This window comes from Phytophthora infestans, genomic scaffold (assembly GCF_000142945.1).
Source record: "Phytophthora infestans T30-4 supercont1.3 genomic scaffold, whole genome shotgun sequence".
Lineage (NCBI taxonomy): Eukaryota > Oomycota > Peronosporomycetes > Peronosporales > Peronosporaceae > Phytophthora > Phytophthora infestans.
In genome coordinates, this window is record NW_003303756.1 from 5,389,050 (window position 1) to 5,404,055 (window position 15,006).

Here is a 15,006-nt window from a genome sequence, read left to right on the forward strand (position 1 = left end):
GGAGCTAGTGCACGGAATGATGCTGACACAGCGACAGCAGGCAACGTGCGATGCGTGCCACATTGGGAAGCAGAAGAAGAGATCACACCGCAAGAAGTTGGATCGGGGACTGAAGAGACAGAACCAAGTGGTCTATGCAGACCTTCTGATTCCGGGCAAGAACAATTCTACTCGGTATGAAGCCGTCCTGGTGATTATGGATGGTTATTCTAGCTTTGTCACGGTGTACCTGCTGAAGAGTAAAGACAGCTAGGTGGCGAACAAGCACATGCGGGAATATGTCTTGTGGGCGGAGTGGCAGGCTGGTCGGAGCACCAGCGGAGCTACCCACAAAGTACTGCAAGTCTGGAGTGACAAAGGCAGTGAGTCCGTCAACGGCGAAATCGATGCATGGTATCGATCGAAGGGGATTGAGCACGTAAAAGTCGGACCGAAGAGTTCGCAGCTCAACCTGTGTGAGCGCACACATCAGTCATTGGAAGACATGACTCGGTCTACGATGGCACACTCGGGGTTGCCGAGGAGCCTGTGGCCGGAGGCCATGAGAAACGCAGTTTATGTGAAAAGCCGCGTGTTTAATAAGGGAACTGGAGGAATTCCCTACGAGATTTTGCTTGGCATCAAGCCGGACGTGCACCACATTCGGAGGTTTGGAGCACTGGCATATGTCCATGTACCAGTAACTTCTGGACGCAAGAAACTTAGCGATCATGCGAAGATCAGTTTTGTGTTGGGTTATGCTTAAGATGTAGTTGGATGCAAAGTTTACTTCCCTGACGAGCACACGGCGAAGTTTGCATTCGATTTGCGAGTTGCAGAAGACGTCATGTACCGTGATCGACATGCAACTGAACTGGAAGATGATGCTCTGTCTTCTCTTTATTTCACTCAAAGAGATGAAAACCAAACTGATTTGAGCGAGCTGAGCACTGTGTCGTACTCGGAGCTCGAGGGAGGCAAGTGTAGTGATATGCAGACGCAGGATGGATGTGAAGTGTATTCAGCTGTGCATGTTCAAATGCACCATGCCGATGAAAATGGTGGTGGTTCAGGCAGTGATGGCCTGGACGGTGTGCACCATGCCGATGAAAATGGCGGTGGTTCAGGCAGTGATGGCCTGGACGGTGATATTCAACTTGCTGAGACTGGTCAACTCGATGACAACGCTGGGGAAGATGACAGACATGTCGATGTTGACGAGCAAGGAGATGTTGTTGTTGAGAGTGCACGAGATGATGAAGATCAATCACGTGATCTCGATGAAGACATTAATGTCGTTGTTGGTGAAATACCTGAGGACGAAAACAGTCAGGAAACGAATGATACTATCGACATTGAAGATGAAGAAGTAGTGTCTGTGGCTGGAACCTGCGGTTCTGAGACAGCTGACCAAGAGCTGGATGAACACGAGGATTCTGGTGGTAATAAGGACATTACAGGGGCAAGTGTCTTTGCTGAGGATCTGGGCAGCGAGGATGCAGAATTGCAGAGTGATACCGAAGAGATGGTATGGACTGATGATGAATTAGACAGAGAAGTGGGGTGTGCAGGAACTGTTCCGCTGGTACAGCCAGAACAAATTGGCAAGCGGACGCACCGTGATGAGACTCCTTCAGAGGAGGTACGGGTCGAACAGGAAGCAGATAAGAAGAATGTGAAGAAGGTTCGGACTGGACTTCGGGAGTATCACGAGCGTCGACGTCCTGCATATCTTGATGATTACATGGTGAACGTGACAATGAATTCGTCTCGAGTACTGGACAAGAATGGACGACCCATTCGTACGAGCGAGATCAAGATCCCACGAAATCGACGCGAGATGCTGCGATCAAAATGGAGAGACTTTTTTATGATGGCAGAGATGGAAGAGATGGCAGCTCTCAAGGCCAAGGGAGTAGTTGCTGAGATTCCGGCGAATGAGATGCCAGAAGGAGCAGCACCTGTGAACACAATGTGGGTGTACAACGTGAAGTCGGATCACCAAGGTTATGTGGTTCGTTTCAAGTCCCGTATTGTAGCGCTGGGCAGCTATCAGCGGCCGGGGATTGACTTCAAGGAGACGTTCGCATCTGTAGCACGAATGTCGTCGTTCAGACTGTTGTTGGCGTTGGCAGCAAAGCTGGGATTAATGGTGTATGGTGGAGACATGAATACCGCATATCTGAATGCCTGGCTAGCGATTAGACAGTACTTGAGATCCATTGATGGATATCCATGCAAGATCAACGGATACGTGGATGTCGTGTTGAAGGCACTGTATGGATTGCATCAGTCGGGACGTGAGTGGAACTCAGAGTTGAACAATTGGTTTGAGAAGCATGACTACTTGCAGTCGCTGACTGAGCCCTGCTTATACTACCGGTTTGACGGAGATACGATCATGTACGTACTGGTGTATGTCGACGACATATTAGTGGTAACGAATACTGAGCAGAGCAAGAAGGACTTGTTCGAGGAGATGAATGAGGAATATGGTATCAAGGACCAAGGTTTGCTGAACGAGTATCTGGGCGTGAAAGTGGAGCAGACGCATGAGAAGATCACCATTAACCAAGGGAAATACGCACGTGAAATTTTGACCAAGATTGGGTATCAAAATGCCCATGCTGACGGAAACCCCATGGAAGTGAATCTTAGAATGGCACCACTGAACGAGGAAGAGGCTGTGGACACGAGTTTTCCTTACCGTGAAGTCATTGGAATGCTAATGTACTTAGCAACGAGAACAAGACCTGATTTGGCGTTTGTGGTGGGACAGATCAGTCAGTTTGTGTCCAAACCGTCAGCGAAGCATGTTGGAAGCTTGAAGAGAGTACTGCGGTACTTGGCAGGATCTCTAGACTATGGAATCACGTACACAAGAGCTCAAGAAAGTACGAAGGAAAAATTGTTCTTGAGGTGTATTGCGACAGTGACTGGGCAACCGATCCGGAGCCGCGGAAGAGTACAACGGGCTTTGTATTTACATTATCCGGAGGAGCTATTGCCTGGATGTCACGGAGACAGTAAATTGTTGCACTGTCGACAGCAGAAGCGGAGTATGTGGCCGCGTGCGAGGCAACAATGGAAGCTGTAGCAGAAGGAACCATTTTGCAGGAGATTTTACCAGAGCATGAGGTCAAGTTGCAGATCGGAATTGACAATCAAGCAGCTCATGTAATGGCAACGAATCCGACCTACAGCAGACGCACACGACACATTGAACTCCGGTGGCACTTTGTGCGCGAGCAAGTGCAGAAAGGAATCATTGACCTTCACAAGGTGAAGGGTGAGGTGAATCCCGCCGACACGTTTACCAAGCCGCTTGACAAGAGACGCTTGAAGGCGATGCTGGAGCTGGCTGGAGTTGAGGACGATGGATAGTCAAAGTTGCACTTCGAGGGGGCGTGTTGGAATACGTATTGGGGACCAGGCACAATGAAGTGTTGGTACACGAGATGAGAATCAGTTGGGCCAGGTCATTGTATGAGAACGGGGTTGAATCCGTTTGTGTCGGTAGGAGCTCTGGGAGAGCAGCGCTAGCACTTAAATAATTCAGTCTTCATTTTACCTTCCAAGAGTCTAAGCGGTCAGAAGTGTGTTCACGGAACGGAGTTTCAATAAGTACATGTGATGAGAACGACAAGAAGGGGGAAGTAAAGTGTGATGAGAGAATATATTGAGTGCTGGTAACGTGTGTTGTAGCGTGTGCGAGCACGAGACTACAAAGTGTGATTCTTACGTTGTAATAGCGACGGTGATGTTCTGTAACGGGGTACGTAGCCCTAAGTGTACCCTGGTTACATGAAGTGTAACACTTCACACTTCAGGCGTATGACACGTCATACTCCGGGATATTTGGTACAAAGTACCAAGGTCGTTCAAAGCCAACCATTGGTCAACGACATTGCATTTCTATAGGTGACTTATAGTTTGTATTAAAGCCAAACTTAACCTACCTATAAATATACTCAGTTTCCAATTTACCTTATTTAGGTCACTTCGCCCTCTTTTAAATAAAGAGGGGACCTGTGAACTGCCGTTCACTGAGAGTTTGTATACTCTCGGAAGATAACTTCCTCTAGCGCAAGGTGCTGTGTGACCCGTCACACTTGGTAGCACTTGTAGTCAATCCACGCCACCGCGGGTAGACTACCTGAACCTCTCCGAAGTTCGTTGCCATGGATAGGAACGACTTCTCCCATATGAACGACGCTCAGTTCGAGTCGGTTCGGAAGATGGCAGGCATCTTCGGGATGGAGGCCCGCAGAGCCCTGGGTGGTGTCAACACCGGCTGAGCAGCTCGAGCGCGTCAATGCGTTCGACGCGTACGAGCAGGGCCTCATCGCGCATGTGCGGGGAGAACCTGCAGGCTCCGGCGGCGGAAGCAAATCCGCCTCACCCGAAGCCAATACGGCTGAAGGTTAAGCCGTATGAAGGGAAGGAAGGCGAGAACCTTCACTTCTGGGTCCGAGAAGTAGAGCTCGCGATCGACGCGGCTCTGATCTCGACCGAGCAACTGCGTGTTGCGTTTGCACTCTCCAACCTTAGCGGCCGTGCTAAGAGTTGGGTGTACACACGGGAAGCAACATCCCCTGGATGTTTCACGTCCTGGGCTCAGCTGTGTGAACACCTCCGAGCCGCGTTCCTCCCGGCAAACTACGAGTACCGCCAGCGTTCGCGCTTCCTCTCGTGTAAACAAGGGAGGCGCGAACTGCACGAGTATGTGCAAGAGATACGGGAGCTCACGGCGTCCCTAGTCGGAAACCCACTCAACGAACACATCAAGATGACTGTGTTCATGGACGGTCTTCGAGTGGGCCTAGCCCGCACTCAGCTGTTCCGGGTGCAGTCAAGCACCCTTGAAGAGGCGATTCAAGTGGCTCTTCAAGAAGAGTACAGCCATCGCCAGGCGCGTACACCGGCCTCAGCATGGTCTGGGAGTTCCTTGTCGGCTCCCGGTCGAACAAGCCCCAACGGACCAGTTCCCATGGAACTCGGGTCCGCCGAACAGCGTGACATCCGCAGCTTCGGCTGTGAGAAGATGAGCCACTTCAAGCGCGACTGTCCCGCGGAAAGACTCCGCAGACGGTTCTTCCCCAAGCCCGTCCTCAAGGGTCGCTGGCAGAAGCCAGGGTCCCGGGGACAGGGGAACGCCGGGAGCCAGTAGGGGCGGGGCGCCCTACTGGGGAAGAACTAAGTCTTCGTGATGGGTGCGCGGGTGCCGCGTACCACGGGGACTTAGCCCCTGAGAGTCTTCGCACTCTCGAATCGGCGAAGAGCAGCGGCGGGTTGCTCGTAGTACACGGATGTGTACGGGGATACGACCATCCCTTTAGAATCTTGATCGATTCTGGGGCGTCGAAGAATTTCGCACGCCGCCAGACGGTTGCTCGCAACAGCAACAAGTTGTCCGATGCTTTGAGGGAAAGCAGGGGCAACGGAACGGTGTCAGTGCGACTGGCCGACGGGAAGGTCGTCACTGTCCCCAACGCCCAAGTGGATCTGGCCGTCAAGTTTGAAGACTTTGACAGCCTCGAACAGTTCACTGTTCTCGATATGGATCCATATGATATGATCCTGGGCATGCCCTGGCTTGAGACGCACGAGCCCTGAATCGACTGGCGAGGCAAGGCAATCGGTGCCAGCCGCCCTGCGCAGTCCGACAGAGCATTGGTGAGTCATGTTCCCACCTCTGTCAGGACCCGGGGCGCCCGCAAGGGCTGCCAGGGTACCAAAGCATTCGGCAGATGCCAGGGTACCAAAGCATTCGGCAGATGCTTGGGAGGCGTCGACGTATATGACGACTCCGAGGATGCTTTGATGGTGGCAGCGCCCAGAAGAGGCGTTGGCCAAGTGGGTAACCTAGGCCCAGAGGCGGGTAACTTAGTGCCGCAGACAGCTGCAGCTGTTACGAACACTGAGAACAGCGTGTTCAGAGTGGGTAACAAAGCTCCAATCACGGTCGCCCAGACCTTTACTGAAGAGGAAGGCGTTGAACACGCTTCCTGTGTGGGTAACACAGTGCCACACTCGGTCGCCCAGACCTTAACTGAAGAGGAAGGCGTCGAACACGCTTCCTGTGTGGGTACCACAGTACCACACGAGGCCACGAGTGCCTCGGATGTCGTAGCAACGACATCCCTAGACGTAGGCAGCAAAGCTCCACGTCACGGCCGCCGTCGTCATCGACGCCGCCGCCGCCTCAAGTCGGATCCGAACTTCGTTCCGATCGGCGTCGCTTCAAGCGACTCGGAGGCCAGGGCCCGGGCTCCTCCGACAAGGCCAGTGAAAGAGTGTTATCACATCTTCGATGGCGAGACAGGTTTACCCGTCAACGCATCTAGTGTCCACTTGGAACCCTTGCCAGAGGTTGCAGAGATACTGCACCTCGAGGAAATGACGGCTGAGTCTTTCCTGACCAACCTCAAGGCTGGAGAGATTGCTGAGATGGTACTCATGAGACCTGAGACCACTCAGGAGGAGCTGAACTCCTCCTCTGTCTTGGACGAGAACGTCCTGGAAGATATGAGCAAGCAGCGTCAGGCGCGCTTGGGTTCTGAGATTCTTAAGAACCCCAAGGATCCGGTGTATCCTTTGGTGACGGAGTACGCGGACGTGGTGAACAAACACCCACCGACCCAACTCCCACCGGATCGGGGCGTACGGCACGAGATTGATCTCGTGCCCGGCACAAAGTACTGTGTTACGAGGCAATGGCCTCTCCCGCGCGAACAGTGCGAGGTCATTGATGCCTTCTTCGCCGCGAAAGCAAAGGCAGGCATGGTGCGGGAGTCGAAATCCCCGCACTCGACGCCGACTTTCTGCGTTCGTAAGCCGAACGGAAAGTGGCGTCTGGTTCACGCTTATAACAAGCTGAACAACGCAACGGTGCCGGCCCAAACACCGATCCCACGAAAGGATGTGTTGTTGAACAACATGGCCGGGAGCGTACTGTACAGTGCGCTGGATTTGGTAGACGGATACTACCAAATTCTGATGCGCGAGAGTGACATCCCGCTCACCGCGGTAAGCACTCCAAGCGGCATGCGTTGGGAGTGGCTCGTCATGCCGCAGGGCTTGTCTAACGCCCCGGAGACGTTCAATCGCCTGGTGACGCAATTGTTCCGCCCTTTGCGTACCTTCGTACATACGTACTTCAACGACATTGTCGTCCATAGCCGTGCCGAGGGAGGCAAGACGGCCATGGAGGTGCATCGGGGGCACCTCCGTCGAGTATTGGACGTAATACGAGCAAATAAGCTCTACACCAACATCGACAAGTGCGTTTTCGCGTCACCAGAGATTAAGGTTCTCGGTTGTTTCGTAACCAACGAGGGCGTTCGGGCTGCCCAGACAAGGTCAAGGCCATAGCAGCATGGTCAACGCCTCGATCGTAGAGGGGTCTTCGAAAGTGGTTGGGCTTGACCAACTACCTTCACAAGTACAGCGCAGGGAACGTGCGCTTCGCTAAGACTTTGTCGGGCCTCCTTCAGAAGGACGTCGACTGGCGCTGGGGGCAAGAGCACCAGGATGTCTTTGACAGCATCAAGGCCAGTCTCCAAGAGGCCCCTGTCCTGGCCCTGCTGGACGAGACGAAGCCGTTTAGCGTCGTCTGCGATGCCTCCGACTACGCCATCGGGTGTGCGCTGCTGCAGGCCGACACGGCTGGACATAAACGAGTCATCTCGGTCCAGTCCAGGCAGCTCAAAGCCGCCGAACGGAACTACTCTGTCCACGACAAGGAGCTCCTGGCAATTAAGTATGCCCTTGTGAAGTTTCAGGTTCACCTTCTGGGCTTACGGCCCTTCGTGATCTACACAGACCACGCATCCTTGAGGATGACGACTAACTCGCCTCACCTCTCCCAAAGGATGGCGAGGTGGCTGTCCTTCTTCGCGGAATACAACTTCCGCGTCGAATACAAGCCGGGCAAGCTCAACGTGCTTGCGGACGCCCTCTCTCGGCGTCCTGACTATGAGTTGGCCCACATCACGCGGGTGACAACGGATCTATACGATCGGATACGCATGGCGTATCGGGACGATGAGGCTGTCGCGCCTATCGTCAGGTTCCTTATGGCAGGAACGAGCGCGAAGTCCGACTGGCTCTCGTCGCGACAGCGCTCACGGCTCCACCAATATGAGTAGAAGGAGGGCCTCCTCTATTACCGGGTGGAGCCCGCGGATCCTCCACGGGTGGTCGTACCCAACGACGAGGATCTGAAGCTCGATATCCTCGCGAAGGCGCATGACGCGCCCTCCAGCGGCCACTTGGGCCGCGAGAAGACCTTTCTGTCGGTCTCTCAGTCCTTCCGTTGGACCCACATATACAAGTGGGTCGCCCGGTACGTTAAGACATGCGAAACATGTCAGCGGTTCAAACCCGCAGGGCACTCTTCGGCTCAACTACAGAGCCTGCCCGTACCGGCTGACTGTTGGAAGTCGATGAGGCTTGACTTCATCTTTGGGCTTCCCGCCGACGGACACGGCAACACCGGAATTTTGGTGTTCGTGTGTCGGTTGTACCATCTTGCTCCGGTCCCCGTCACTGTTACGGGCGAACAAACCGCAAGCTTGTTCGTTGATGGCGTGTTCCGCTATCACGGTCTCCCGGAGACGATTGTCTCGGACCGAGACCCGCGGTTCACTGCTGCGTTTTGGAAAACGCTGTTCCCTTTACTGGGAGCTCGTCTGCAGATGTCCACTGCAGACCATCCGCAGACAGACGGCCAGACAGAGCGCGTCAATCGAGTGCTCGAGGACACTCTGCGCAGTGTGTGCGCGGCAGCACCACGTACGTGGTCGACGCAGCTTCCAGTTGTTGAGTTTGCGCTCAACAACGCGGTGCACGCGTCCACGGGCTTCACGCCGTTCTACTTGAACGGCTTCCGTCACCCCAGAGTGCCTCTCACTCTTCGAGGAGCCACAGCCTCCTCTATTCTAAGTGGGGGAGAGGCTCAGAAAGCCCTTTCCTCCCAGGTCTCGGATGTGAGACCAGTTTCGCTGCGGAAACAGGTGGAATCCCTTATGGATACCAAGCTGAGCGTTGTCAGCAGGGTCCGCGATGCAATGGCAGCGGCCCAAGATAAACAAAAGGAGTACTCAGACAGACATGGAAAAGGAAACTTAAGTATATTTAAGGTAGGGGACTTAGTGTTGCTAGACACGAGGAACCTACCTCTTGGCACTGTCAGCTCTGTCGGCAGCAGCAAACTGAAGCACCGCTACGTCGGACCATTTGCGGTCCTGGCCAGACATGGTGCGTCGTACACCGTCGACCTGCCAAAGTCAATGACGACACACCCGACGTTCTATGTTGGACGTCTTAAGCGGTACTTTGACCCGCAGGGGGTTACTGACTCGCAGGCCCCCCTTGACCCAGCTCCTCGAAGCGAGGGTCGTTCACAGTCGTCGACGAGGGCGTCGGAGCAGGCACCCAAGTCTCGGTCGGGACGGCAAGGCTGCGGTCAAGACCGTACGCCGGAGGGGCCCCGTACGAACGGACCCCGGAGCCATACGTCGAGTACGTCGGGTACGCACCATACGCTTACGACTAAGCGTGCGCCGGAGGCGGCCCCGGGCGTGGCAGCAGAGCCTCGATCCGTCGGATCATGCGAAAGACCTCGTCCAGATCGGACGAAGAGGCCCGGCGATCCACCCGCAGGTGCAGGCTCGCGACCTCTCGCTCCAACAGGTCCGGGCGGCCCGCAAGACGAGCGAGCTCGCCCTGATTCCCGGCCTGGGCGGCAGCATCACCGCCAGTCCCAAGGCCAAGTGCAATCTCAAGCACGAGGACACGTTGATGGAGGCAATCAACCTCAGGACCCTGTGTCGGACCCGCAGTCGGAGCACTCGAACGAGAGTGGCTTTCGGGAGGCGCCGAGTACTCGTACTCGTACGAGGGCACCTCCGCCCCTGCTTTACCGGAATGGAGAGGTCTACTTCCACGTGGAGCGGATCCTCCAGGAGCAACGGCGTCGCGGTAAGCGACAGCTCCTCGTGAAGTGGAGGGGTTATGCCCACTCCGAGAACTCGTAGGAGCCGATTGGACGGCTCCTGATTGACTGCCCGAAGGCTGTCGCAATCTGGGAACAAAAGCGGCGGCAATTTTCATAAGTAGTCCGGGACTTCTTGCCCGAACGGGGTACGGACGTTGAAGACACTCCGTACCCACGCTCATCGTGAGCGCTGGAAGTCGCGCGCTTCAGGATGTCCCTTGGCAGCATGCGCTTGCTGATCAAGTGGGCAAACCGCACACGAAGATCACGCTGGTCCAGGATGCAGGACAGCAGCTGATCTTCATGGAGTTCCCGTAACTCCGTGGGTGAGTACTTAAGAGACTCCACCCATGCCTAGAACATGTCCTCACAAGAACTCCACGTGGGACAGTTCTCGGACATAACCCAGGGGTATCCCCAAAGAGGATAGAGACCACCCCCGGTCTCGGGCTTCTTACGACAAGTCGTGAAGTCCTTAAGAGGGATGCGGTGTGGCGCGAGAAGCACACACCGAGCAGCCTCCAAGTTGTCAACGAACAACTGTTTTTTTTTCTGAACAAGGGCACTTTCGTAGATGCCCCTAGAAGTGTGGCCGCCCACAAGGCCACGAGGAGCGACGAGAAGCTCTAAGAAGAGGTCACCCCAGAGCTCTCCTCGGGAGGCCAATACCCTCTTGAGTTGATGGAAGCTCCCTGGCTGACGGGTGCCACCACCGAACCCCCACGCACACACTGAGCAGCTTGGAATTCCTCCTGCTGCTGGTCGAGGTCATTCGAGACCTCCCGGGGCTCAGAGATAGCACCCTCCTCCTCTTCTTCTTCCTCCTTCTCCTCCTCTTCATCCGAGGAGTCGAAGATACTCTGATAGGAGTGTCGAGTCTCCTTCTCCTCGCGGAGTGGAGACTTAGAGGCTATACGCTTCTTTGAGGGCTTGGCGCCTTCGGCTTTAGAGGCCTTTGCACGTGCAAGACCCTCGGCAAGCGAAAGACGTTTGTGAGGATTCTTTTCCTCATCGCCACCGGCTTTGGGAGTGCCCTTAGCCTTGACGGCCGGACTCTCAGAGCGCACAGACGTTCTGGGACTGTGATCACCTTGACCACTAGCGAGCGACTGCACGCTGTCATCCTTGTGCTCACTGGGCACTGGGCTGTGCCTTCCCACAGAGCCCGCAGGAGCATCGTGCGTGCTCTCGGACTCGGCTTCGTCCTCACTGCCAGAGTTGAACTCACGTTCCACGAACCGAGGGTTCGGACGATTGTCTGAGGCCGAGGGCGACGGACTGCGGCGCTTGCTTGCTCGCTTTCCCACAGCCGCGTCACCCAAGGAACCGATCGTCTCGGTGGCCACCTGAGTAGCCTCCTTGAGTGCCAAGCCTTTGCCGTGAGGCTTAGTGCTCTTGGCTTGCGCCTTACCGGCCGCAGCCTTGGAGCGTGTCTTAGCATCACTCTTTGCTGTGCCACAAGGCATGGTAACGGTCGAATTGGAGACCTAGATGAAGAGCACACTGGTTGCTGCTCGAGGCTCTAACTGTGAAGTGAGCCTCCGCCGCGCTCGCGCGGCCAAGTCGATGGTTTTCGACTTTGAGAATGAGAGTTTGTGACGAACACCTCTTCATTCTGATTGGTCGGTAAACCGAACCTAAGTGGGGAAGGATGTAACGGGGTACGTAGCCCTAAGTGTACCCTGGTTACATGGCGTGTGACACTTCACACTTCAGGCGTATGACACGTCATACTCCGGGATATTTGGTACAAAGTACCAAGGTCGTTCAAAGCCAACCATTGGTCAACGACATTGCATTTCTATAGGTGACTTATAGTTTGTATTAAAGCCAAACTTAACCTACCTATAAATATACTCAGTTTACAATCTACCTTATTTAGGTCACAACGCCCTCTTTTAAATAAAGAGGGGACCTGTGAACTGCCGTTCACTGAGAGTTTGTATACTCTCGGAAGATAACTTCCTCTAGCGCAAGGTGCTGTGTGACCCCGTCACATATTCTGGAGCTTGGAGTCGACCTGGCAACAGTTCCTGTAGAGACGTAGCTTCGTCGGCGTGAATGTAATTACGTTCCCCGGTTGCGGCAAGCGTGGGCTCCCCACGTCGATTTCGTAGAGCGACATTGTGATAAAGAATTGGTTTGCATTGAATGGGTCTTGGCTTTGGGCTTCTTGGTACTCCTGTCATATGTAGAACTGTGGGTAGTAATGGCTGTGGAAAGATGCACCACAACAACACGCTATACCTTTTGTTGCTCTTTCAGTGGCTCTGGTGCCTGAGCCTCACCCAGGTATAGTCGCAAGAAGTGCAGGCCTCTTACTGTCTCCGCGGATGTTCACAGCAGACGCGCTCTGATGCGAGTCGATGATCGTATCTCTGGGCTCGTCATGTCATTCTTCAAGATGAACCCGCGCAAACCTATTGCATCCGCAAATAATTTGATCATATGAATAGCGTAAGATAGTACTAAAACTATATAGCGCTTACCATCAATCGTATCGATAAGTTGGTGAGAATGCTCACTCATCGTCTTGCGAAGTTTTTCAGAGGAGATACGTACTTAGGCTCTGTGTTAATATCGAACGTCTGTGAGCAAGAACTCAAACACGCATATTAGTTTTGCCGTTACCCTGCCGGTCATGGAGTACCTACGCGCTGTCGAGAGACTTTTATCAGCCTTTCCGGGATTTTCGGCGTAGCGGCGACCACTGGCATTGTGATGGCTTCTGGTATATTCATCTTCCCCGATAGATTAATTTCTTTGTCTCGTTTCTTGGGCGGCATCGATCGAATGCTTGGTGTGGTGCTCTGTCTGTCGGACGTAAAATTGGAAAGTGAGAACTGCTTAGAACGTGGTGTGGTGCTTGAAAACGGATTCTAACCCTCACTTTTTGCTGGAGACGTGACGATCATAGTCTGAGAGTAAGGGTTGAAGTTGTGTCGCAAAGAAGGACGAGGCTTCTCTCGTGTTTGGCATTTAACCGCGGTGGAGTATGTGAGGATGTTGAATTCAAACGGTGCCATTGCTAGGGCGACGAGGCGCCTTACGTGCTTACATCACTTGTCCCGCGTCGAGGGTGGAGCTGACATTGTTACGTGGTATTCTGGACAATGATCTTGTCGCTCTAATTTTGCGCACACTCGCGCCTAACGTGCAATGCATGCAACCAGCACTCATCTAGTTGTGCATTACTTGCTCTCTCGGTTGCTCTAGATTGGTAGCAAGTAACATGCTGCTGCTCTACATTGTCGACGCTCGCCCCGGTTTTGCCGCTCGATACTTGCTCACACGTCGGCTTGTCAAAGGCTTGGAAGAGGTTGAATATGCGGCGATAGTGATCCCGGAGAGCGCATTACTGGCACACATAGGGACAGGACTTCTCGCGTGCTTGATGTTTGCGAAAAGCACCAATTAATTCGCCGTTAGGTGATTTGCTTTTTGTATATACTGCAACATGGCTGGTAGATGGTTGGATTCGACGTGAATATCGACGGTTCCCCGTTGTGTATTTGGTACTGGTAAGTGATATCACGCCTCCATATCTATTCGGTAGATTTCCACGCGCTTACATGTTTTCAGCTGTATGCGTCAGAAGACCGCTGGTTCATGATGCAGCTCGCTGGCGATGAAGTTATCGACGTCGCGAGGCGTGGTCGCAAGCGGTGATTTGTGCATTATAGCTGTTCTCCAAACTGCAGGATAGAAAAATGGAACGTGAGCGGCAAAGAACGCCGCGGTATGTTTGCTACGAAAGCTATTGAGGTTGGTGACGAGCTAACATTTGACTCACTGTTTTGAATGATCCGATAAAGCGGTTCAAGGATTCCATGATTTACTGTTAGCTTGTCCGTGAGTGAATCATGACCAGGTGCAGTACTGGCGATGAACTATCAGCAGTAGAAGGAGCCAAGTTGTGATCGTGTTTGTCGCTTGATGACGTCAAGATGAACCTGAATACACCATCCGAGTCCGCCATCTCTAGCAACTTGGCGCTCACGATGCTGTCGATTGTATACTTGTCGAAAATATTCTCTTCTTCCTCCTCATCTGCAGCTCCAGCAGCAGCTTTCAAGTGCCGACGAGACGATCAAATGCTTATGCAATGAATAGTCTCTGACGGCTCCACACTGCACAATCCAACGCGGGTCAAGCATGCTGCACGAGTCAAAGGCAGTCATTCGCGCTCCTCCTTCGCGTTATCTCCTGGGGCCACCGCCGCTTCGTCCTCATGATTCACCACCGTCGCATCCGCCAAAAGATCGCTACCATGCAACAACACATATGATTCACAACTAGCACACACCGTCGCTGCACGCGGATGCCATCGCGTGGGATATGTTCAAAGGCGCTGATCCCAGCGCACCAAAATCAAACATGTCCATATAGTTCGCCGACGGTAATGGCAACACCTTCTCCATCCCAGGTCTTCCTTCTTTTCCTCCAAGGAACATAGCGTTGCAGCCTCGACAGCCCATCAACTCGTAGCGCTCTGGCCGAAGCTCAACAGCAGAAACCTGCGTGAGCGACGAAAACCCAGCCAGTGGTTGCTTGTCACTTGGTCGAGTCGGAAGCCGCAGGTACCAATAATCCTCCTTGTCTTCCACGACGTATTGCGAGATGTACGCGTTCCGTTCGATCTCCATCGACCACACAACTTCTGCTGCCTTCTCCATCACTGCACTACCTTCTGCACTCTTTCCAAGCCTATATGTGAGCTCTACGCGAGGGAAGTCTACCCGGACGTCCAGTTTCGCAACGTCAAACGCCTGCGTGCTCTTATCGCCGTCCTTGTGGACGTCTAGGAACAAATAGCACTGGTAGTAGCCAATATTTGCATGTAATTCCACTAGAGACCCCACAATTACGGGTAGATTGTAGCCATTAGCCCCCGACACGTCGAGATTCTGCAGACTTTGTTCCAGACTCTTCGTCGCTTGTGCAAATTCCGCTTCACTGGTGTTTCAGCGGCTCGTGCGTTTCCGTACTCCTTGCAAGCGCGGTCAAGTGTGTCACGGACATAGCGG

General features: G+C 53.7%; 2 protein-coding genes across 2 annotated transcripts; one reads left to right on the forward strand and one right to left on the reverse strand.

The window, feature by feature from the left end:
- Positions 1-1,079: 1,079 nt before the first annotated feature.
- On the forward strand, positions 1,080-1,352 carry PITG_22711 (uncharacterized protein; the record flags this gene model as incomplete). Its single annotated transcript, XM_002907792.1, has 1 exon — positions 1,080-1,352. The coding sequence occupies one exon, from the start codon at positions 1,080-1,082 to the stop codon at positions 1,350-1,352; it is 273 nt and encodes a 90-aa protein (XP_002907838.1).
- Positions 1,353-11,972: 10,620 nt separating this feature from the next.
- On the reverse strand, positions 11,973-13,159 carry PITG_02994 (uncharacterized protein; the record flags this gene model as incomplete). The annotated part of the gene is made up of 4 exons (XM_002907793.1): positions 11,973-12,012; positions 12,542-12,567; positions 12,634-12,793; positions 13,038-13,159. The coding sequence occupies 4 exons, from the start codon at positions 13,157-13,159 to the stop codon at positions 11,973-11,975; spliced, it is 348 nt and encodes a 115-aa protein (XP_002907839.1).
- Positions 13,160-15,006: the final 1,847 nt, after the last annotated feature.